Source organism: Mytilus edulis, chromosome 2 (assembly GCF_963676685.1).
Source record: "Mytilus edulis chromosome 2, xbMytEdul2.2, whole genome shotgun sequence".
Classification (NCBI taxonomy): domain Eukaryota; kingdom Metazoa; phylum Mollusca; class Bivalvia; order Mytilida; family Mytilidae; genus Mytilus; species Mytilus edulis.
In genome coordinates this window covers 92,700,966-92,727,967 of record NC_092345.1, presented here as the reverse complement: position 1 = coordinate 92,727,967, position 27,002 = coordinate 92,700,966, and the positions used below count along the sequence as shown (strand labels likewise).

General features: G+C 31.9%; 1 protein-coding gene across 1 annotated transcript; it reads right to left on the bottom strand.

Moving 5' to 3' along the window:
* Nucleotides 1-1,040: 1,040 nt before the first annotated feature.
* Nucleotides 1,041-27,002, bottom strand: LOC139513424 (SWI/SNF-related matrix-associated actin-dependent regulator of chromatin subfamily A-like protein 1). The gene is made up of 17 exons (XM_071301892.1): nucleotides 26,925-27,002; nucleotides 20,429-21,206; nucleotides 19,072-19,122; nucleotides 18,312-18,495; nucleotides 17,590-17,740; nucleotides 17,109-17,267; nucleotides 16,509-16,574; nucleotides 14,408-14,545; nucleotides 13,500-13,579; nucleotides 12,680-12,812; nucleotides 10,681-10,751; nucleotides 8,742-8,841; nucleotides 8,270-8,455; nucleotides 3,218-3,318; nucleotides 2,665-2,758; nucleotides 2,093-2,201; nucleotides 1,041-1,400 (listed from the first exon to the last, which is right to left on the bottom strand). The coding sequence occupies exons 2-17, from the start codon at nucleotides 21,174-21,176 to the stop codon at nucleotides 1,153-1,155; spliced, it is 2,619 nt and encodes an 872-aa protein (XP_071157993.1). The 5' UTR covers nucleotides 21,177-21,206; nucleotides 26,925-27,002; the 3' UTR covers nucleotides 1,041-1,152.

Sequence of the window (27,002 nt, the reverse complement as noted above, 5' to 3'; positions counted from 1 at the left end):
AATGTTTTTCTGCTGTCAGTTTGATCCACTTGAGTATGCTGAACGAGTAAAGTTCCTTATATCCACATTGGAATGTGAAACAATTAGTATACGGAATTAAGTTTTCAAATGATTTTTGGCATCAAAATCTTCCGATCGATGTTTAGACAAAAACAATGCATTTTTTTTTTTTTTTTTTTATTAAAGCCGGTCATTTTTACCTTTACTCGTGCTTGGTGTGAGACGTGAGACATATAATATAATTATCCAGTATTTTATATTCTTTCACCTGTGTTTTGTTTAAACAAACCATTATCACTTTTTAATTATCCGACGGCTTGGTCAAAATGTCAACTTGTTCTGGCATTTTAATCAGTCATTGGTGATTCTTTCGATACACTCGGGATTTTACCACGTTTACGTATATAGTAAACAGGTAAAAGTAGAGCGGGGAAATGTTCATTCATGAAATATTCATGAATGAATGAAAACGCAAGATTTCTTGTGATTTTCTCTACAGCGCATGGCAGATCCGCAAAGTAGTGTTTGTAATACTCATTTTTAAAATGAAGTTAAATTCATCTGAATCGTCGGTGAATATTCATTTCTTTTTATTCAAGCTGTTATATTTTCAGTCAAAACAGTAGTTACTCAAAATTTTAAAAGAATCTTCCAAGAATCAGACCTCAAACACTAGTACTACACTATCTCGGAGCAGAATATATTGTGATAATCTGTCAACCGGAAGTTTGAGGCCGACGCCTAAGGAAAGTAGCAATAGCAAGCTATAGCAAACTTTCCAAAAATGGAAATGGGGAATGTGTCAAAAAGACAACAACCTGACCAATGACTGAAAAACAGATGAAGGCTACCAATGGGTCTTCAATACAGCGAGAAAATCTTCCACCCCCCGAGGCGTTTTTCACCTGAACCCTAAACAAACCTGTGTACTAGTCCAGTGATAATGGACGTCATAATTTTAAAATATGTAAAAGAAACTAAAATTAAAAATCATACAAGACTAACAAAGGCCAGAGGCTCATATAACTGAAAAAAGTCCCTTTTACTGAATGAACATTTTTATTATAAGTATTTGTTTTTTTCATGTATCACCAAAAACAGATAGCACCTTCATTAGATCTTTTGATTATTGCACAAAATCAAAATATTAGTTTAAGTTTTAAATTTCTTTTGTTGTGGCTCTTCATCCCAATCATCATCCTCCATTAACAGTTCAAGGTCATCTTCAAAATCATCCTTTGAACTCTGACCTTCAATATTAACACATTGTCCACTCATTTGTAGAGTATTAGTATTTTTTAATGAACTACTTGCTGGCACATTTTTAGAAGAACCCTTTTTCTTACTGGAAAAATAGTTAAGTAATGATCCATCTTTTTTGGAATGTGAATCATCAACCACTGAAATAAATAAAAAAAAGTTCAACAGAAAGTAAACCATAAATTCATTTTTAATCGGTTCTTCAAAGTGAGTTTAGAAATAAAACAATGTATCTATTACTGCAAATTCCCGATTATTGGTAAAACCTTATCAATGTGATTACCTACACAAATTTTGCAAAGAAAAATAACTACTGAAAAGGGAACGTAAACTCTTATTCTGGTAGGCAATGAAATGAATAAAAAGGAAATGGAAAATTACAAATTAAAACTTTAAAAAAAAAGCATATTATACATAATATTTATAAAAAAAAAATGTTTCTCATCCATTTTTCATTTCTTTTATATGTCTAGATAGCAGCTTTAGTTCAAAGTTCTGTTTTGTTTTCAAATAGGATGTCCAATCAAGTTTGTTCAAGAGTACAAATGGACAATGAAAGATGACTGATGCCTTTAGCGTCATTTTATCATAACTTTCTATTTAAGTAAGTTGTGGCTAACTGTACATATTTTTTGTCCAATTAAAACTTAATGTTGATGTCAGATGTTTATTCATGAAACCATATTAATAACTTGTCCAAACTTGAAGCAAATTAGAGCTTGCAATATAGCGAGTGCCTTGATGACAATATTGTGACATGTAGATGTTTATTTTTGATTATAATTGTTCACTTTGTCAGTATCTTATGAATCAAGACTACATAAAAACCCACCATTGTCATCATGTCCTTCTATTTGGTCAACATTTTCAGCAATGAAACTGTCATCCTCTTCTATAAAGGATTCCTCAAAGTACTGCATCAAATCTGTTTGCCTGCTATCCTGTAGAAAAATAGTTATTAAATGAAATCTCAATTCAGACAATACTTATACTGTTACTGTAGCCTGCACACATTCAAATAGAAATCACACACTTCATCGTGTCATTTGAGAAAAGTTTGACAAAAATCATAATATATCTGATAATATCCTCAACCCTAGAACTTTGTACTTGTTTGGCTTTATTACTATTTTGATATGAGCGTCACTGATGAGTCTTATGTAGACGAAACGCTTGCTGGCGTACTAAATTATAATCCTGGTACCTTTGATAACTATATATGTACTCATGACATGTGAAATATAAAAAATTATAAAAACTTTGTAAGTTATCCTATGCAGTAAACAGGAAGGACAAAGGGTCAACAATATGCCACCTCTCCCCACAACATAAAAAACATTGAAGAATAAAATTACAAACTTCAACAAAGAAACCAAAAACAAGGATACTTTGAATTGTAGATACCTTCAGTACTAATGTTGTTGTATCTGCAGATGAAAAGTCATCTTTACTGAGGCCAGCCTTATTCAAAACGTCTAATTTCTTTTGTACCAAGGGCCTATAAATAAGAAGATATAGTAAAATGTCACTTATTATTAAAGAATTTTTACCATTGAGCAACACATTAATTTCTTCATTATTTTTATACAGTCACTTATCATTTGTTTGGATAGTGCCAAGTAATATTCCTTCAACATATTCATTTTGAACTTTGTTAAAACTTGTTTTTTTTTATATATCTATAATTATGTAGAAATATATTTTTATAGCTATAAACAGCCCCAAAATGTCAAATGTAAAACAATTCAAATGAGAAAAATTAATGACCTTATGTATGTACAAAACAATAAACAAAAAACAAATATGATTGATGTACAGCAAAAAACCATAACTATTAAAGACACATTATATAGCCATTAAGTTTATCTAAATATAACAAAAATATCCACAAAACACAAACTATTGACTTTCTCTTATACTCCACTTAATAGAATGATCTCCGTTTTACTTGACATACCATATTTGGTCATCAGCAGTGTTTTGAGCCACTAAGTAATGTACACTGACCATGTCCTGTTGTCCCATTCTATGGGCTCGGTCTTCAGCTTGTACAAGTATCTAAAATAAAGTCAATCTGGTAATTCATGTATTTTTCATTAAGAAACAAGAATGTATCCCCAGTACACGGATGCCCCATCCGCACTATTATTTTCTATGTTTAATGGACTGTGAAAATGGGAGAAAATATCTGATTTGGCATTAAAATTAGAAAGATCATATCATAGGGAACATGTGTAAAAAGTTTCCAGTTGATTGGACCTCAACTTCATCAAAAACTACCTCGACCAAAAACTTTAACCTGAAGCGGGACGGACGCACGGACGAACAGACACTCAGACCAGAAAACATAATGCCCATAAATGGGGCAGAAAATAACAATTACTGTGGATTCATTTATTTTTGTGGATAGAGGAATGTATGTTTGTGGATATTTGATTTGATAGTTTAACAAGTCCCCATACAGACCAATAGAAAACATAGTTTAATAAGTCTCCATACAGACCAATAGAAATAGTTTAACAAGTCTCCATACAGACCAATAGAAATAACAAGTCTCCATACAGACCAATAGAAAAACAGACCAATAGAAACCAGGTGCTCCGCAGGGCGCAGCTTTATACGACCGCAGAGGTCGAACCCTGAACAGTTGGGGCAAGTATGGACAAAACATTCTAGCGTGATACAGCTCTGAATTTGGATTGTGATCAAATTTTTGACATTACATGGGTTTTTTTTACACAAAACAAATGTCAAGATTTTACAAATTTTACAATTAAAGATTTCTTCTTCAAACTTTTTAAATCTAAAATTAAATAGTTGGCACAGCATAGGTTTCTGACACAGAATGAATGTGGTCTAATGAACTTAAAAGTTTGTTTTTGCCTTTTAGCAATTCACTATGCTGTTGAATATTAATCCTCTCAAAAAAATGTTTGAAGAAATTTTCTTTTTATTTATGAAATCTGAAATGAGAAAAATTTAACCCCACCCCCCTTTTTTCACATCCCCGTTTCCTTTTTTCCAAAACTGATATCAATTCAAATTTCTAATGGAGTTTGCAACAATAACTACTCTTTTAAATACATCATAAAATATTAAAATGTAAAATAAAGTGCTTGTTATCACTGAATGGTAAAGATTGGTTGGTAGTAAAAGTGAATATACATTGTTTATTGTATAAAACAATAAAAAAAACTTCATCAGCAACATTTTATATTGGCAAATTTCCAATGAAGTTATTTACATAAAGTAATGGGCAAATAAAAATAGAAAATGACATCATAGTCATGTCTGGCAAATGTCCAACATACATTATCTAAAAACATTTTAGATAAGATAAGGAAATAAGATGTAAAAAAACTGCTTGTTATCACTGAATGGTAAAGATTATTTTAATTTATCAGTTGGTAGTAAAAAGTGAATATACATTGTATATTGTATATAACAAAGATTTAAGTTGATTCTGGACAAAGAAAGATAACTCCAATTAAAAAAAAATCTTGCTATTGCACAATATTTTGCAATTAGATATTTCTTGCTTACTATTCTGGACAAAGAAAGATAACTCTAATTAAAAAAAAATTTGCTATTTCACAATATTGTGCAATTAGATATTTCTTGCCATTGCGCAATACTGTGCAATTGAAAAGACTTGCTATTGCACAATACTTAATATAATAATTTTAGATCCTGATTTGGACCAACTTGAAAACTGGGCCCATAATAAAAAATCTAAGTACATTTTTGGATTCAGCATATCAAAGAACCCCAAGATTTCAATTTTTGTTAAAATCAGACTAAGTTTAATTTTGGACCCTTTGGACTTTAGTGTAGACCAATTTGAAAACAGTACCAAAAATGAAGAATCTACATACACAGTTAGATTTGGTATATCAAAGAACCCCATTTATTCAATTTTTGATGAAATCAAACAAAGTTTAATTTTGGACCCCGATTTGGACCAACTTGAAAACTGGGCCAATAATCAAGAATCTAAGTACATTTTTAGATTCAGCATATCAAAGAACCTAACTGATTGATTTTTTGTCAAAATCAAACTAAGTTTAATTTTGGACCCTTTGGACCTTAATGTAGACCAATTTGAAAACAGACCAAAAGTTAAGAATCTACATACACAGTCATGACAGTTAGATTCGGCATATCAAAGAACCCCAATTATTCAATTTTGATGAAATCAAACAAAGTTTAATTTTGGACCCTTTGGGCCCCTTATTCTGTTGGGACCAAAACTCCCAAAATCAAACCCAACCTTCCTTTTATGGTCATAAACCTTGTGTTTAAATTTCATAGATTTCTATTTACTTATACTAACGTTATGGTGCGAAAACCAAGAAAAATGCTTATTTGGGTCCCTTTTTGGCCCCTAATTCCTAAACTGTTGGGACCTAAACTCCCAAAATCAATACCAACCTTCCTTTTGTAGTCATTAACATTGTGTTTAAATTTCATTGATTTCTATTTACTTAAACTAATGTTATTGTGCGAAAACCAAGAATAATGCTTATTTGGGCCCTTTTTTGGCCCCTAATTCCTAAACTGTTGAGACCAAAACTCCCAAAATCAATCCCAACCGTTCTTTTGTGGTCATAAACCTTGTGTCAAAATTTCATAGATTTCTATTAACTTAAACTAAAGTTATAGTGCGAAAACCAAGAAAATGCTTATTTGGGCCCTTTTTGGCCCCTAATTCCTAAAATGTTGGGACCAAAACTCCCAAAATCAATACCAACCTTCCTTTTGTGGTCATAAACCGTGTGTTAAAATTTCATAGATTTCCATTCACTTTTACTAAAGTTAGAGTGCGAAAACTAAAAGTATTCGGACGCCGGACGACGACGACGACGACGACAACGACGCCGACGCCAACGTGATAGCAATATACGACGAAAATTTTTTCAAAATTTGCGGTCGTATAAGAATTACTTTGTTCAACATTAAATTGCATGGTTTACATTTAACTGTGAAATCTACAAAACATTGTTTTCCTACAAATAATTATGAATCCAGGGTACCCAGTATTTTTCATGTGTGTTTCTATGTGGGATGATAGAATTATTCCATTCAAAAAATGATAGTAAAATTAAGCAGAATTATATATTTTACATTAGAACACAAGCTCACATAGTCTGTTCATTCGCTTTGATTTCTGAAAAGATCATTATGTTTTAAAGTCCTTTCATGCAAATATAATCAAAGAGCAGATTGCTCTGAGGGATACGATTGCCATTGTTTTCATTGACACATGTTTTTGTTATTTTTAACTTGGCGTGTACTGGTTGACACACGCACACAGTATATCTGCGTTATGGAATTTCCTACTGCAGATTAACCACATAGAAGACATGTATAGCTGAATAGTATTACATGTATTTTCAAAACTAATTCAACTGCATATGTAAAATGTAATTTACATAATCTGAATAGTTACTCAATCTAAAAATAGCCAATCCAGGATACAAGTGTATGAACAATGTACTGATTGTGTTTTATTTTTGGACTATAATACTAAAATTACGAGGTCCAATTTGTCAGCCGTCATCACGTAAAAACGACAAATCAAAGAATTCAACTTTATATACAACTAATATAGTACAAAGGTGTAGATTAAAAATTACACCACTCCAGGCCCTTTTGTTTTCCACGTAATTAATATCGCCAATAATTAGGAAGTTCCGGGTCGAGTCCGATATCGATACCAATAGTATAATCACCTGTTACCTATTACCTTATCTGTACGTTCCGCATCTGACAGGCGCACCACCAAACGGTGTTTTCAGGATTTATATGCTATATAAACGGGTCATAATCACAGGGTTGACACTACTAAATTGTCAAATTGTTACCTATTGTAGTATTTTAGTCCGTAAGACTTTCTAAGATAACAATACGAATACTAAAAATCTGGACTAAAAATAATTTTTTTAAGTTTCAATTTGTTAGCGGGCATGACTTAAAACAGCGAATCACAGAATTCAACTTTATTTAAAACTAATATAGGACAATGCTGTTGATTAAAAAATACTCCATTCAAGGACCTTTTGTTTTCCGAATATTTAATATTACCAATAATTGATAAGTTCCAGTTCGACAGGTTCAAACAGAAAGTGATTTGAAAGCAGAGAAAATTGTGTATCTTATAATCGGCATGACTTTATCAGATGACAGTACTAACACTAAGATAAGGCTTGCGCATAGTTATATACTTTAATTCAGTCACGGACCCGCGATATCACGGGTGTGTTCTAGTATGATTTAAAATTATGCAACAACAATAACCCTCAATAGCAGACAAACATAGAAAGGATCCCATGAGTTTCAAATTAATCGATGGAGAGGGGAATCCAGAGCAACCATTCAATCTGATACCCCTTGAAGTCAAGAAAACTATACGCATGCGCATAATAACATAAACAAACCCTAGACTTGTGATTTGGAGCAAGAATGTATATTAATTAAACGACCTAGATGGTTCTCCATTTCTTTATGAGAGTACAATATCAAATATCAGTTTCATAACGGTGACATATAAGAAAAACTCCACTTCAGTTCTTATATGACAGAAATAGATTTATCGGAATTCAGACTCGGAACTCTCACATTTGATCAAAACTGGGGAATTCCCTCTGACGTGTTTCTAAATTCATAAAAACACTAAATATAAGTACTATTTAATTCTGATTTTCTGTGTTGTTAAAAACACGCATATAAGTCAAGGGAAATATCAAACATGAGAAGATTAAGAGAACATTATAGGAAAGTTATTTAAGTTCAATCCTTTTGTTTGTTTTAAAGCAAGACAATCATAAGAATCTGAGATGTTCCTTAATGTTTAGAATAAAACGGTTGACTTGACCGTAAAAAAACCCATCTTAAACAAGACTTTAATGGTTTTCTTTTACAAATTGTGACTTAGATCGAGAGTTGTCTCATTGGCTCTCGTACCACATCTTCTTATATCTATTTGATAACAATTTCTATAAATACAAACCCCAGGATTCCAGAAAAGTTCCCCAAACACAACCAAAGTAGCTGCTGATAGATTAATGCCTGCATTAGCAGCTGTGATGGATAAAATAGCCAGTTTATAATCTGGATTTTCCTGGAACTTCTTACAGAAAATATTTCTATTTTCTGGTGATGTCTTTCCATCTATTCGGATATAGTATTTTCCAAGCTGTATAAAACAATTCAACAGCATAAATTAATTCTTAATAATTTTCATATTTTGAATTCCAATTTGTTTTTAAATCAAAAGAAAAACTGTTATGAAATTAGTTCATATTTAAAAACTCTGCAAGGTCTTATTTGCAAAAAACATGTATTTGTCTGTCAAATTTTAAGATGTCTTTTTATTATTGATCATTTGCGAGCAAATTTATAGCATGATATTTCTATGAGAGTGAATACAAATTTGAAAATGGGTATGACTTATCCTATTTTTCTTATATAAGTTTACCTACTTTAGATTGTGCTAATTCTTCAACGGAATCTAAAAATTCTTGGTGATGGGCAAACATTAGAAATTTTCTGTCTGTTTCAAATAAATCTGTCAAATAATCTCTGAAATAAAAATAGAGAAATATTTTATCATATTGATGTCAATACTATAAATTACAAACTTGTCAAATAAATATAATTTCAAATAAGTTGTTCCACTAACAGTACATATTATATCTTTGACACTCTGTTTCCAACACTTATAATGAAAATCAACTAGCAACTAGTGTTTCTACTGTAAGTAAAGGAAAGACTTATCTTGTCTTTTTTTAATCTAAATGACACAAAAATAAATATCATATAAAGAAGGACATAAAAATTTGAGAAATTATGAATCACTTTTGTAGTTAATTCTCTATTCTTTTTCTGCAACTATATTTTTTTATTTACATATTTTATCACAATGAAAGTCAGCAATTAAATAGTTTTGACAACAATTTCAGTTTTATTGTTATTTTATTATTAGTTATTTGGTAGGGTAGGCCACATACAGATATGTTCAAACTGTTATTGTCATATTCTCTACTGAAAACTTCCTGTATGGTGAAAATATTCTAACAGAAAAATTCTATTACAATTCTTACTTAGCAGCTTGTATTTTGGCGGTTCCTGTATGGTGGAAATATTCTAACAGATAAAATCTATTACAATTCTTACTTAACAGCTTGTATTTTGGCCGTTCCTGTATGGTGGAAATATTCTAACAGATAAAATCTATTATAATTCTTACTTAACAGCTTGTATTTTGGCCGTTCCTGTATGGTGGAAATATTCTTACAGATAAAATCTATTACAATTCTTACTTAACAGCTTGTATTTTGGCCGTTCCTGTATGGTGGAAATATTCTAACAGAGAAAATCTATTACAATTCTTACTTTACAACTTGTATTTTGGCCGTTCCTGTATGGTGGAAATATTCTAACAGATAAAATCTATTACAATTCTTACTTAACAGCTAGAATGTTTGCCGTTCCTGTATGGTGGAAATATTCTAACAGATAAAATCTATTACAATTCTTACTTTACAGCTTGTATTTTGGCCGTTCCTGTATGGTGGAAATATTCTAACAGATAAAATCTATTACAATTCTTACTTAACAGCTAGTATTTTGGTCGTTCCTGTATGGTGGAAATATTCCAACAGAGAAAATCTTTTACAATTCTTACTTTACAGCTTGTATTTTGGCTGTTCCTGTATGGTGGAAATATTCTAACAGATAAAATCTATTACAATTCTTACTTAACAGCTAGAATGTTTGCCGTTCCTGTATGGTGGAAATATTCTAACAGAGAAAATCTATTACAATTCTTACTTAACAGCTTGTATTTTGGCCGTTCCTGTATGGTGGAAATATTCTAACAGAGAAAATCTATTACAATTCTTACTTAACAGCTTGTATTTTGGTCGTTCCTGTATGGTGGAAATATTCCAACAGATAAAATCTTTTACAATTCTTACTTAACAGCTTGTATTTTGGCTGTTCCTGTATGGTGGAAATATTCCAACAGATAAAATCTATTACAATTCTTACTAAACAGCTTGTATTTTGGCCGTTACTGTATGGTGGAAATATTCTAACAGAGAAAATCTATTACAATTCTTACTTTTAAAACAGCTTGTATTTTGGTCGTTCCTGTATGGTGGAAATATTCCAACAGATAAAATCTTTTACAATTCTTACTTAACAGCTTGTATTTTGGCCGTTCCTGTATGGTGGAAATATTCTAACAGATAAAATCTATTACAATTCTTACTTTACAGCTTGTATTTTGGCCGTTCCTGTATGGTGGAAATATTCTAACAGATAAAATCTATTACAATTCTTACTTTACAGCTTGTATTTTGGCCGTTCCTGTATGGTGGAAATATTCTAACAGATAAAATCTATTACAATTCTTACTTTACAGCTTGTATTTTGGCCGTTCCTGTATGGTGGAAATATTCTAACAGAGCACCTCTTCTTTCCATACCCTGAAATATGACATAATCCAAGTAAAGTAGATGACTTTCAGCCATCTTTGACACCATATCATATCATGTCGGTTTGATTAAATTGTCAGTTTTGATCTTCTGTATGAATAATATACACTGGCATGCATATAGTGTGTTTTGTTTTGTTTTATTCAGGAATTAAGAATTTTTTAGCCTTACACAAAATTTTAGTGGATCCTGTTTTGATCTCTTTAGTTTCTGTATCAAACGGGAGTCAGGCCAACCAATGTGAACATGGAAGGAGATAAGTAGTTGGCAAAACACCACACAACAAAATACTTCAGATGTTGATGCTCCTTATCTTTATACTAACTATCTTACTTATCAAACAAACGAAATACATAAAATCTGTGAAGGACCAGTAAATTTCTGTCAAACACTTAAAGCTTCGTACCTTTTCATGATTCATCAAATAAGTACTTGAGAGAACATACAATTGATTATTTAACTAATTTATCTTTATATTTAAATGCAAATTCTAATATGACTTGCTTCTTTCGCTTTGTAAACAACACCGTGATAAAATTCTCGATATATCTATACTTAGCGCAGACTCCAAGATGTACACAAATGGCTGTTTAAATATGCCTCCCACGTAAATCCACATGTATCGTAACCTATGTGGAAACGGTTGTGGATTTCGCTGTGTTAACAATTACAATTGAATAAAACCCTACAGAACATTTATTCTGATTCTGACGCATAACAAAAAGAATTTACACATTAGAGAACGGAAAAATGGACAAAAACAAAATAAATTAAAATTCCGCGAAATTCCAGTAATGATTTTGGCGCATTAACGTCATTTCAAAACATGACGTCATTTCAAAACATGACGTCATACGTATGAAAACGTCAAAGCTGAAGGTTTTTCTATTGCGTTTACCTTCTAAACTCGGATACAATTGCATTAAAATAAATTATTGAGGTAGGTGTTGCTTGTTTTCTATTCTATTGCATTATTCGCACATTTACTGATTTCAGCAAGTCAACATGGCGGCTCCTTGGTTACAACATGTCAACAGTGAATTTGACGGTAGCTTACGATAAAAAATGTAAATTTAAAATTGCAAATGTTGGGTTTACTGAGAAGTAACAAAAGGAATCACATTTTTTTTTCTAACGGTTAGTTAAGAAATCATTCATGCAGGTTTATTAAATTTGTTTTACATTTATCGAACAGTGGGTAAAATAGAACAGCCACACACACGGTATACCCATTGTCGCTTCAGTTTTTTAATGATCGTATTTGTCCTATTAGAATCGAAATAATTCATGGAAGCCATAGATTTGTTGGAAATTTACACATGGCCTGGGCCGTGATATTCGTTAATTTTATCCCTCGCTAACGCTCAGGATAAAATTCGAATATCACGGCCCAGGCCATGTGTAAATTTCCAACAAATCTATGGCTTCCATGAATTATTTCTTAATTTACCCATCACACTTGCACACACATATATATATGCAGACAATGTAGTTCTGTCAATCTTTTGCTAAGAAGAACTTTTACTTAGTTTTGATACATGTACTGTTTTGACAAATATTTTTTTGCTAGAAATTAATTACTGTGGATTATTTTTTTTGTTTGTACTAGTTTTAGTGGATTGAGAACAATTTGCAGTTTTGTGGATATTCTTTTTTGTGTTTTTGCAAAGACTGCATTTAAGCCTATAATTTATTTTCATTCAGGGTTGACTTGTTTGATCCACGAAATAAATTGATGATTACATAGTAGTTGAAAACCAGTCAAACATAAAAAACAACTTCATAATAACTGATCAACTTCTGTCAGGTATACAGATAATACAGCTATTTCTACAGTAATAACTCCTTGTGTCATTTCAATGACCCACAATGTGTTCCTGAAAACAGTTTCCATCTACAATTAGCATATATTTCCTCACCTTCAAACTTTTTAGGTCCATCACTTTTGAAGCCTTCTTTAAATCTTTAGTACTTTTAATTGCACCAGGATCTAAAAGTACCATTTGTCGTACTTTAGCTGGTAATTCTTTAAGAACATCCTTCTTTAATCTCCTAAAAGTATTAATAATAAATACTAGATTTGCCATTGCAAGCAATAGCAGATCTAACCATGGTCTGCCAATTGTCATGTCATGGTAGCCTTTTGGACAAGTTCAAGGTCAAATAGCGCATCTACTTTTTGGTTGTGGGTGCTTTCTTGAGTGAAACATGTTTTTGTAGAGATAAATCAGGAATCAAGTGAAAATGGAGGCTTTTCCACATATAATCTGTTCCCCTTTCAGTAAATATCAATGCATCAAACTCCTCATATTATCCATTTTATATTTTCTATAGATGGTTTTATTAGTGTGTATACAAAGGCAACAGTAATTTACTGATGTTGAAATAAATTAAATAAAAAGAGAAAGAGAAGGTAACCAACATGAACGGATGGTACTGCATGACCTCTTTAAGGGAGAAAAAAGTGTGCAACAATTGTAACATTGTTGTATCAAGTAAATTCATGAAAAAGCAACCCTTGTGTCAAACAGCAACATTACAAACTGTTCTGACTTGCCTTCTGGCAGATTTGTAATAATTCTTTGGAAAAAAAAGGAGACTTAATAAATTATAATTTTGTAGTTAAGATAACAGAAGAACAATTTTCATTTCAAGTTTTCCCTTTCTTGACTAAACATAAAAAAGTATGCTGATTATAATTTCCCACTGAAGCTTGTGTAAATATCTTCCAAAATATACCTGATCATAATTTTTTCTTCCAATAGTATCTGGAGTTCTGCCATATTTGAGGAACCAGAAAAATCCCAGCCCCATGGTTGCTGAAAACAACAAACACTTCTATAAATATTATTTCTAACATTGAATAAACAAATAGTTTTCTTTCATCTTATTTCTAAATATTTTTATTTCAACTTTCATAAGGCATATACTTTGCAGAAATCGTTTATGAAATACATGTATACTGTTGTAGAAAGTTTTGTAATTTGTATAACAATAGAAATTTAAGTCTTTGGTCAACAAGTAAATTAACATGTTTATTTGAGTTTGTAAAAGGTTATTATTAAACATGTTAAAGTTTGAGTCATATTAACAGTATGAACGCTCTGCTATTTTTTTTTAAGGTGGGTCATAAAAAGGAATATTTAATGAAATAGGATACAGGGTGGATGTACATGAGATAATGTATTTACATTTATATCTTCAAATATCTAAAAGATTGACAGGCTTCTATTTAAACAATATGTATAGATTATCAGGTTTTCTACACATTGATATCTAAAAAAGTTCACATTGTGGCTCGCGGCTGATATTTTAGGATATCTATACGAAGACAACCCGATTATCTGTTTATTGTTTAAAATCGGTCTTTTCCCACTGCCTAAGACAGTTTTACGCTTGACGAAAGCAAGCTTGATAACGTCTCCTCTTGCATTGTGACTTTGCTGATAACTTCTCCTCTCACCTTGTGACGTTGCTGATAATGCCTTGTCTGGTTTTGAAGCCTTGATACGAGAATTATGGATCGACAGAGCAGGATGATATAGGCATAGGGAAGGGCAATAAATATCAATATCTAAATGCAAAACTTAAAATTTTAAAATTCAAATTCTAAAGATTCAGATTTTCAATAAATAGTTTCTACCTACATGTTTACCATCACAGTATCGAATACCAAAATCTTGGAACTTAAACATGAATGGCGAAATAGCTGATATCTGTGTATATAACTCTGATGGTCGGGAAAGTGCTGGAGTACCACTAAGTAATATCACTCGGTGAGCATTCTGAAATTGAAATGATTATTACTAACTGATTACTTGATAATTTGTCACTTTTTGTCCATTTGCTATAACTTGACTGTTATATATATATATAACGTTTGTGTAAGAAAAAACTTTCATGCAGCTTAACCCTTCAATATAAAATGCAAGCAATCTCATGATAAAAAGACAACAAGCCCAAATTGTACTGCAAATTTCATAAATGCATAAAACCTTTAACATTTCCTATTATTTCATGAATCATCTGATCTTAAAATAATTTGGGGTGAAAATTATTTTTTGTATGTGTGAGCAGTTATCAACTTTAAAAAAAAAGGCTGAAGATCTTATAGTAAAATAGTTATGAATAGGAAATAGGTTACAGATTCACTATTTAGTTTTTTCAAATATTTAAAGGCTACCATGGATAAACTAGTTTGGACAGAGGTGTAAAAGAAACAACATAAGAACAAACTATAATATATGGGGAATATGTTCATGGGACACAGATGTTGTCCTCCAATGCAAATCATATATAGTTATAAAGGGACCAAACTGAAGAACAGTAAAATTGATGTTACCCAAATTTGTACTTGATCTGAGTTTTGTGGTAGTAAGCATTGTGCATTTGGTTGTGGCAAACTTAAGTTAAAAGAATGGAAAATAAAAATTTTGCAATTTCTACATTTGTAAAGGGGCATAACTCTAGAACAGTTGAAGTGTCATCCCTAAAATTCAACCTTGATTTGTATTTTGTGGTAATAAGCATTGTGTGTAAGTTTCATAACTTAAGTTAGAGAAGAATTGAAAACTTCAGCAATTATTCCATTTGTAAAGGGGCATAACTCTGAAACTGATAAATAGACACCACAGAAATTAAAACTTGAGCTATGTTTTGTGGTAATAAGCATTGTGTATAAGTTTAATAGCATTTAGTTATGGCAAACTTAGATGAGGGTGAAGGTTGGGTACCATTAAAATGTTTAAAACTGCTCCAATTGTTTGCGCCTGTCCAAAGTCAGGAATCTGATGTTCAGTAGTTGTCGTTTGTTGTGTTGATGTGGTTAATAAGTTTTTCTCGTTTTTCTTTTTTTATATAGATTAGAACGTTGGTTTTCCTGTTTTAATGGTTTGACACAAGTATTTTTTTTGGGACCATTATAACTTGCTGTTCAGTGTGAGCCAACCCTCTGTGTTGAAGACCATACCTTGACATATAATGGCTTACTTTTATAAATTGTGACTTGGATGGAAAGTTGTCTCATTGGCACTTATACCACATCTTTCTATATCTATTAAGTTAGTGAATGGAAACGAAAAGATCAGCAATTTTTCTATTTTTAAAGGGGCATAACTCTTGAACAGTAAAAGTGACACCACCAAAATTCAAACTTGATCTGTGTTTTGTGGTAATAAGCAGTGTAAAAAAATAATTTGAAAAGGTCTTAACTCGTCAGGTTGATAACTAGCAAAATACAAATGGTGAATGTGTCCATTGGACACAGATGATGCCCCTGCTCGTATATCATATAAAGTTATACAGAGGGACATAACCGAAGAATGGTAAAAGTGTCCCTATCCAAATTTGTACTGAATCTGATTTTGTGTTAATTAGTATTGTGTATAAGTTTCATATCATTTGGTTGAGGCATGCTTAAGCTTTTTTCCATTTGTAAAGGGGCATAACTCTAGAGCGGTTAAAGTCAATCTTGATCTGTATTTTATGGTGATAAGCATTTTGTTCAGTTTCATAACATTCAGGTGTTAAAGCTGATAAACTAAAGTTAGAGAAAGGAAACCAACTTAACAATGTACAAACATGCATACTTACAGACGGACGAGGGTAAAACTTAATGCCCCCTCACTTACAGCAGGGGCAAACAAAAATATGAGGTTTTTTTAAGACAAAAGTGAAGTTCAAACTGATGTAAAATCATTATAATCCTCTTGTCCAATAAAAATTGTTCTTCCAATTAAATAAATGTACCTGTAAAATAGGTAATGCTGCTTTACATCTTGCTGTTTTGTAATTTTTCAGTAAATGACATTCATCCTGAAAATATATAAATTAGGTTTCAGTTATACCAATAATAATTCACAATCAGTTAGGTCATTTTATTTTTCATTTACTTGAATTTAGACAAAGGCATGCTATTTTCAATGGTGTTAACTTCAACAATGTATAGTTTGTGATTATGTCAGTTTAACAGGAACCACTAGTGATAAGTCAATAATATTTGGTATATATGCATTTGTATTTGGATTGGCACATTTCATTTCCATTGCGATTATTTGGCCATGTCACCTTAAACATGGTCTATTGGCTATGAAACTTTGGATAGTTGACTTGTTAAATTGTGTGACTACATTTTGTAGGTCAGTTTCCATATGATCCACTAAAAGTTGATCAATTATATTTGGTATGCAGTTGTTTAAGCATTTACACATCTCAAATAATATGACCCAATTCTTCCGTCATGATTCATTCTTATTTTTAAGAAATCTTCACTGTCACAATCTTTCGCAATAACAAAATCATCTGAAAAAGAAATGAATTAACAGTTCCATAATATTAAGCAAAGCTTACCACAATAACAATTTTGAAATGTTTATCTTGTAAATATTTAGCTTTTCTGGCCACAAGGTCATAGGTCACAATGTTTACTCGATTAGATGATGTGTCCTTTCCTGTTGTTGCTACAGAAATTTCCTGTGGGTCTATACTTGGTACCCATCTTCTAATTTGCTAAAAAATAAAGAATAAGTTTACCATCCTGTATACTTCCATTAACCATTACATGATATACAATTTGTTTTACACAGATCAACTAAAACAGTTCTTGATAATTGAAACCTACAAATATTCCTGTGAATATCAATCAGTTGATAGAAGCTAACAGTTTGATCTTACAATAAGGCATGAGCAGTTAAAGACATCACTAAAAAATTCAAGCTACAATAAAAGCCTTTGATTTATTGGTTATTTCTGAATATTAAATTGTACTTTTGTCTCATGTACATTCATCCTCTCTCCTTTCTTTTTGAATTGTTTTACAAGATAAACTAACCTGTGCCCAGTCAAATCTAACAGAAGATGGTACTATAATTAGTAATGGCCACTCCTCCCTGTAGTAACATGCCAAACAAATAGCCTGTATTGTCTTCCCTAGTCCCATGTCATCTGCTATCAACACCCTTCCATTCTTTGATACACTAAAACTAAAAGCACAAGACAGAATCAAAATATTACTGTATTTTAAGGTTCTTCGTGCAAGTCTAAGGTTTCAAAAATATGTTTACTTTTTATTTTTCAGTATAATATTGGAATAAGAATTAATCATAAATCTTGCTTTATGTAATGAATTAAGATTTGAACGTGAAGTTATTTCTTTCATGTCTTCAGCAAATGTTTAGCAACCGATAAATTTCTTCTTTTTTGGTAGGGTCCAAAACCAGCTTATAATATGCTGATGACAGGTAGGTGAGCTAGGAAAGTAGGTACCTAATTTGTGTCATCAACTCCTCCTACAGTTTGAACCCAGATCCATGAAACTTCAACATGTTCAAGGGAATATTGCACATATGTTGAAGTTACTTACTTACTTGTTTTCTTCCTCATCAGTGGGACATAAGGCTACAAACTGTTGAAGTTGTGCATCTACTATTATTCATTTGTTTGAGGAATCTATAAATTTCATATTTCAATTTTCTGTATAAATGGTATAGAGCATTTTATGTTTTTAAGAAAATTCTGAGCTAAAGTATACAGGTTAATAAAACAGAATCATACTTGACTCCTTCCCTCTGAAAGGACAATAATGAGTTGACCAGTGATACGTCTACTTCAGACAGGTCAGCATTAGGGATGTCTTTACTGGTGTAATTGCCTTTTAACTGGGAATTGAACACCTGTAAAATGGCCTTTGGTAAAGGCTCTATTGTCACATGTGGTCTGAACACTGTCACTTCCTTCACTGAAAAATATAAACAAAAGTACTAAATTAAAGAGAAACGAGATCACTTATGAACCACATCAACAAATGACAACTACTAAACATCAGATTTTTGACTTAGGACAGGTGCAAACAATTGCCAGTTTAAGCATTTTAATGGTACCAAACCTTCACCCGTATCTGAAACAATAGTGTAACATCACAACATAAAAAAGACACACTATAAAATATCAATTGAAATGGCTTAACCCAAGCAAAAGACACATTTACACAAGTGAACATACACTGAATGAATAAATTTGATCTATGATACAATGTAATTACAAATCAATAGAATAAGGCATGAATAATTTAACAGCATTATACTGCTGTGAAATATTAAACAATTGCAGAAAAACAACAATAAGCTTGAAAAAAACTCTGACATTTGCAATGGAATATTATTTACAGGTACATGTAAATGTTAATAATTTTGTTGTTTGTAGAGAATTTTTTCAATGTAACTCCTGTTGCTTATTTCGTATTTTAAATGATATTTTTCAATTTGAAAGTTGCTGCAAAAGAATGGCCTTCAATATATGTAATCTTGTAACTTACTGAATGCTTCATACTCTTCAAGTTTAAACGTCCATTTTTTGGTAACAGCATCTAAAAAATACAGTGAATATTATAAGCAAAGATACACATTTTTGTATCAAGATAATTTTGAAATTACACAGCTTTCTATGATTTCAGACATCATAAGAATGTCAGAATAGTTCGAACTTTCAACAAAAAATGACAAAAGAAAACATTCAACAAATAATCCAATGTTAGGTTATTTCTACATAATGTATCACAATTATGGTTTATCAAATATATTCCACTAAAATTAAAAAGAGGATACCACAGATACAGTTTTGGTTTGCTTCATATTTTAAAGTACATATTTAGAAATTGTCATTTCTTGGCCTTTTACAACTGACTATATGGTATATAGGGCTATGCTCATTGTTGGAGGCTGTACAGTGACCTATAGTTGTTAATTTCTGTGTCATTTGGTCTCTTGTGAAGAGTTGTCTCATTGACAGTCATACCACAACTTCTTTTTTATATTGAGTTTGTTTATAAACTGAACTTTACAACAAAAGACGTCATTTCATGTTTCCTGTTTGCAAACTTTCTATTTTTATGATGCACCAGCAGGCAGATGGAGTATCATTAAGGTAATGTCATCTCTTGGAAAGTTTAACAACTTCATCATGATCATTATGATTCTGTTGACTGTTTCTAAATATATGTAAATTAATTTCATTTGCAGTAGCCCCCATCCCATCCTACTTTCCTTTTAATAAAACCAATGTGACTAACCATCAGGTTTAAATTTAGACTTGTCATGTGCTGTCATGTGCAACAACATGACAGTAGCCACTGGTGTAGCAGAAACAAAACACTCTTCCAAGAGCAACTGTAGTTTATGTGTAATATTTTGTTCATTGTTTATTTCTATTAATTTTCTATATTTCATACTGTCTTTCTTCAACTTATGGTTTTGTATTGCCAACTTGGGATCCTTTTTCAGCAATTTATTGGGAATTCAAATAGCATAATTTAAATCAAACACTGCTTGTATTTAATTTTCTTTACATACTTTCATCTTAATTTATGTGTATGAAGGGGAACATCAAGTGTAAAACAGATGAAAATTGATGAATATTTTCAAAAGCAGATTGTTATCATGTGAGTTTAAGTTGGAGTTAAATAAACCAGACTTTATAAGACAATAAATGCTCATCTAAATGTCATTTATACTAGTAGTTCATAATATGTAATTCACTGATCACTTTTAAATTCATCTTAGAACATAATAAACATTATTATGGTGACAATTCTTATTTTGATATTTAGTTTTGACGCTCAAAAATACTTTTTTAAATGGTTTCCAATTATTTAACAATTATAAATGTATCCTTACCATACATTTTGGTCTTCATTTTTTTAAACAGCTCAATCAATGGCTGACTATAACCAACTTTGACTTCAAATCTCTCTCTAGATATCAATATACATTGTCCTTTGATTGGCTTAACACCAGCACCAAATATATTCCTCTGTTTATCTACAGTTTTTTCTTGTGATGGAAGAGTTCCTGTAAAGTTCTGTGTTGGTTTTGAGTCGGTAATGTGTGAGGTTGTTGAAGAAGGTGGTTTATACAGACCAGAACCTGAAGCATTATTCCCTTCAGAAGTGCCACAGAATGGTTTATTTGAACTGTTACTTGAACTAGCATTATTTGAAGTCCCACCACTAGTACCAGTATATGGTCTATATGTTCCTGTAGAACTGTTTTGACTCGATGAACTAACTACATTTTGATTAAAGAGAGTATGCGCACTATGTTTATTAATTTGATTGCTAAGGCTATTCTTATTGTAGGATGACGAGTAAGAGGTCTGCCTTGGTACATTATTTCCTTTAAACAAATTACCAGAATGTTGTACTTCTGTTGCAGACACTGGTTTAGAGGTACTTGTAACAGATGTTTTGTTTGTTGATGGTGGAAAATTTACTGTTTTTTGTATATTTCCAGATGTCCTGTTATTATTGACCCCATACTGAGATTTGTTTGGCGATGTTTTCTGGGCTCGTTTAGCCAAAGCTTTCTGTCTATTTTCTTCTATCTTCCTTTTCTGTTCAGCAGTAAGCCCTCCACTTCCAGACATTTTCAAAACATTATAATATAACAACTATATCTAAAAAAAAAAAAACTATTCATTGATATCATTACTGGTATCAGTCACTAATATTCTGTACTGTCATGACAGTTAAATATATAAAACCAAAATTTTCACCAAAATATTGACAGTGAAATTGAACTAAGGTCAAGCAAAATTTTACAAAATATTTGAACAATGTTGAAATGAAAGACAAGACTTATTTTTGTTTTATAATTCAGCACTAGTGCTTCTTTTAATAAACTTTTAGATAGCCTAAACATTTATGAGTGCTCCTTGAGAATAACTTTCTTCTGGTGTTCTCTCAGGTGCAATGTAGAAATATGTGATCATTTTGCTTTGGAATTTTATGGAATAAATGATTGCTGTGTCAGAGCACTGAAGTGCCATTTTTAAATATGTGACCCTCTATTTTCAAATCCTAGCTGGACCACTATAATATCAAGTAGTTATTCTATTGAAATTGATTCCAAGAGCTATTTTCAATCAGGAAGTGTATCTAAAATTTATGTTTTTTCACTGAAGTAATAATGAATTTATGTTAAATTAAGATGCTTGTTTGTATTTTCTATGATGAAATTACTTTGTGTTTTCTTACACACCACCAAAGTTCTTCATTGCTACCTACTTGCTTACTCTAAGTTCTTACATTAGACGTTTTCTTCAAAAGGTAGTATGAACATAATGACTCATCACAGAGTGAAATTGCATAGGTATGAAATGTCTCAATGCAGGTACAACAGGGATTTTCCTACCCTCATTTGGGTCAGAATTTGGGCCCAAATCCAAAAGAAAAATATCCTTTTTTTCCAAATAACAACTCTAAAACTCACAATCATATATAGACATCATTGCAAGATTTTACTGGTGTCATATCATGATATTTTGTTTGCAAATCTCTTAAATCTTGTTTGCAATTCATGCAGTTATAATAAACAGTTATTCCTCTCAGAATGCAGAATTTTAAACCTGATTTTTTTTTTTTAATTCTTTGGGGCATGTCCACAAACCCCCTAGCAAGTTGCTGATGATGTGTACCCTCGGTAAAAAAGGGACTCATGTATTTTCCCCAAAGCCAACATTTGTGAACATTTATTTCCAATTGCATGGCCCCTTTCCCAAAGCACTAGGAAAACACTGTACAAATTCATCATGAATGTAACACTAATAACCTGGCACTTATTTTATTAAAAGGAATTTTTTATGTGTTTGATTGTTAAGACAACAAATGTTAAGTGAAAGCATTATTCTAAATGATGATGACCCATTTCAAAGGGAGTATAAATAATGATCTCCAGCAGCAGTGTTTATGATAATATGTCGGTTTTGGGCTACATTGGATACAACTACCATCTGAGAAACGTACATCTAATACATATGTTCCTGCTACCATGAATTAGAGATCATTTATGATCAGATCATGGCAGAAAAAAACACCAACCAATACATGTGTCAGAATTTATTTTCCAGTGTTCATACGACTGCAAAACTTTAGTTCCTTCCCTAGATTTTTTGTATTCCTGCTTTACTTTTTGGAATTTTGAATTCTCAATGCTCTTCAACTTTGTTCTTGTTTGGCTTTATAAATATTTTGATTTGAGCGTCACTGATGAGTCTTATGTAGACGAAACGCGCGTCTGGCGTACTTAATTATAATCCTCGTAACTTTGATAACTATTATCATTAAAAAAAACTAAGAATTGTAAGTTCTATATGCGAGACATATTTATATTGGTCTGTCTTTAATCAACTGAGTCTTGGGTATCCCTTTAAAGTTCATCATAACAAACGGACAAAAAACGGCTGTATTTACACCTCAAAAACTAGTCTGTGCATGTACAGACTGACCTGTGCAGTTTGGAAAGTTTTAAGGCCTGGAATCCACTAGATATACAAGTTAAATGCATGTTGTGTTTCAGAAAAATTATACTGTTTCTGCAAAAGGTGTAAAAATAAACAAACACCTGAATTGCCTTTGATACTGTCCACTCAGTTACACCCTTTAACTGACCTATAATTAGATGTGTAGATATCTATTGTCAAATTGTTAACAGCTATAGTGTGCAATAAAATATATAATTAGTAACGTTTTAAAAAAAGATATCTATTGTCTGTGTCAATCAAGGACAATCAATACCAGGGATATCACTAGGTTTTGAAGTAGCAGGATAAATAATAAAAGTAGCAGGCAACGTTTGTGGACTGCATAGCCTCATGGCAAGGGGTCTGGGGGCCGTTCTAAGCCCCAGATTTTGTTTTTAAATGGTGCAAAATCCTGCATTCTGGGGGGCTCCTGAACTTTAATTAAGTTCTGTGCAAACACCATTTTGTTAATGATGATAAGGTAAATGAGCATAAATATTATTTTCAATATATCAAGAGTTTCAGCTAACAAGTAATTTAAGTTGTTTGAGGAAAATGATGCAGGCATGACTCTGAAAGACATGGTGATCATTCAGGAAAAGATTCAAATTTGATCTTATTAGTTGAAAATATTTTTAATTTAACTGTAGACATGCAATTATTCAAATAATTCTTACCCATAGACAACTTTTTATTTTTATTTCTCAGTATTAATAATTTCACATACTTATGACAATAAATCATATGATGAATTGGACTGTTTCAGGCACAAAGGTGAGTCTTTAAAGATGTACTTTGGTGAAATTAGAAAAATCTAGAATTTAAAATTGATACTATACATGCTATAAGTCAGAAGAGCATTAGTTAAGGAGTTCGCTTCTCAGTTTCAAAGTAATGTTAACTATTCAAATAACTAGTTAATATTGATAGGGGATTAATAAAGGAATCCAAAGAGCAAAAAAAATATATAGGTCACCATGCTTGTTTTCGAGATATTAGCCTGGCATTGAAATTTTTGTGCGAATATATTCTCTCTTTACTTTTCATAGCTTTATCATTGACAAGTTTAAGTTCTCAAAAACTATTAAAAAATAATTAAAATGTTCTAAGACTTTTACAGTTGGCTTATCATTATACATGTAAATTCATATCTGAGTATACAATTATAGTAACAGTTCAAATTCAAAGTTGAATACAATACAAAACAGTTGTTTAATACCTGAGAGGGAGCACCTCAAAGTTGTATCCCAACTTACATGACAGTTGTGGTATAATTGCCAATGAGACAACTCTCCACAAGAGACCAAAATGACACAGAACTTAACAACTATACATTTGTAGGTCACTGTACAGCCTTCAACAATGAACAAAGCAGTTTATTTTTACACCTTGAATGAAAAAAAAATGCCCTGTAACAGGAGTGGAGTTTCCACTGGCTTCGTATCCCGTTGTCTACCCCAAGTTCCGGGATATTGGACAAACTACGTAAAACACGTAAATATTAACAAGATGTTTATTTGAAGACATACATTATGGTTGAACATACGATTACATATAAGAAGACTGAATAAAATATACGGTGGTGGCTAGTCTACTTGTTGTTTAAATAAAGGTTCCATATTTAAAGCCAAACATTATGAGCGTCTGCTCATTTCAAATCCTAAGTGTGGACTGCACCGAACCTGGTGAGTCACGTCATACTTATAGTTCCTAGGGACAACCAGCCTGGCCGGGCCGGATGACAGGCACGTGCAAGATTAGAAGCAGGAAGTCCTAACAAGAATAATTTCATGGCCGGTTTCCAGAGAAAGAGTTACGGAACTATAAGTAATACTAGTATTAACCTATTTCTCCACAAAAATAGAATATTCAATATATACAAGTAAACAAAGTGACCACTATTACAGGCCATTAAGGTTCATCATAAGGAATTGAACAAGAGTGCACACGCTGAAATGTCTCGCCTTCTATACTAATCATTGATATTATGTAGATAGTCCTAAGTATAAAGCTTTATTACAACTGTCTCATGAACTTAACATTAACCAAGATAACCAAACAAAGACCAATGAACCATGAAAATGAGGTCAAGGTCAGATGAACCATGCCAGGCAGACATGTACAGCTAACAATGCTTCTATACAATATATATAGTTGACCTATTACTTATAGTTTAAGAAAAATAGACCAAAACACAAAAACTTAACACTGTGCAATGAACCGTGAAAATGAGGTCAGGGTCAAAAGAAACCTGTGCTACTGACATAAAGATCATAAAATATTTCCATACACCAAATATAGTTGACCTATGGCATATAGTATTAGATAGAAAGACCAAAACTAAAAAACTTAACTTTGACCACTGAACCATGAAAATGAGGTCAAGGTCACATGACATCTGCCTGCTAGACATGTACACCTTACAATCAATCCATACAACAAATATAGTAGACCTATTGCATATTAGTATGAAAAAAACAGACCAAAACACAAAAATTTAACTATAACCACTGAACCATGAAAATGAGGTCAAGGTCAGATGACACCTGCCAGTTGGACATGTACACCTTACAGTCCTTCCATACACCGAATATACTAGCCTTATTGCTTATAGTATCTGAGATATGGACTTGACAACCAAAACTTAACCTTGTTCACTGATCCATGAAATGAGGTCGAGGTCAAGTGAAAACAGTCTGACAGACATGAGGACCTTGCAAGGTACGCACATATCAAATATAGTTATCCTATAACTTATAATAAGAGAGAATTCAACATTACAAAAAATTTGAACTTTTTTTTCAAGTGGTCACTGAACCATGAAAATGAGGTCAAGGACATTGGACATGTGACTGACGGAAACTTCGTAACATGAGGCATCTATATACAAAGTATGAAGCATCCAGGTCTTCCACCTTCTAAAATATAAAGCTTTTAAGAAGTTAGCTAACACCGCCGCCGCCGCCGCCGGATCACTATCCCTATGTCGAGCTTTCTGCAACTAAAGTTGCAGGCTCGACAAAAATATGGCCGTGTTTACACCTCAAAAATTACTATGAGTACAGACAAACTGGTACATCCAGGAAAGTTTTAAGGCATGGCAGGAACTAGATATATAAAAGTTTTATGAAGTCTACGTTTCAGAAAATTAAAAACTTACCTGGATTTTGATGTTCATTTTTTTCCAGTCTGCAGAAGATAGCAAAATAAACAAACACCTGAGTTTCATTTGATACGGTCCACTCAGTTACACAGTTTAAACCTGTTAAATAACCTATTGTTTACAGGTGTCTATTGTCCATCTATTGTCCATTTAAATCAATACTACTCACAACATTGATTATATGAGGGGAGCTTCTCAATCGTTTTCACTACTTAGTTAATTTTTGCACCTTCTGCAGGAACGAAAAAAAATGGATAGCAAAATCTAGAAAAGTTTATAATTTTCTGAAACATAAAATGCATTTAAAATTTATATATCTAGTTCCTGCCATCCCTTAAAACTGTTGCAGGTGTATAGGTTAGTCTGTACTCAGAGTAAAATTTGGGGTGTAAATACGGCCATTTTAGCCAAAAGGTTATGTCAGATGAACCTTAAAATCAAAAAAAGATTTTATCTTTCTGAAATGCAAAATGCATTTAACTTTTTTTATATCTAGTGGATGCGAGCCCTTTAAACTTTCCCAACTGAACAGGTATTAAGTCTGTACACAAAGTAGTTTTTGAGGTGTATTTTTGTTCGTTTTTCATTTTAGAAAATTATGGTCCAGAGTTGTTCAAGGAGCTGAGCTAAAGATTATGTGTGGCTATTTACAGCAATGGCAAGATTTGGTCTATTGCAGTAATATGTGTTTGATAATAGCAGTTACTAACCCAATAAAAAAAGGCATAACAAAATATTGAAGAAAATCAAACCGAAACCAGTTGCTGAAATTCGGTATTGTCGTAATT

Excerpts from the sequence above, each read along its gene's own strand:
- LOC139513424 (XM_071301892.1), bottom strand. The coding sequence starts at position 21,176 with ATGTCTGGAAGTGGAGGGCTTACTGCTGAACAGAAAAGGAAGATAGAA. Across the intron at positions 18,496-19,071 it reads TGAAGAGTATGAAGCATTCA|TGAAGGAAGTGACAGTGTTC; the intron begins GTAAGTTACAAG and ends TATATTTTTCAG. Across the intron at positions 12,813-13,499 it reads GAAGAAAAAATTATGATCAG|GAGATTAAAGAAGGATGTTC; the intron begins GTATATTTTGGA and ends TAATACTTTTAG.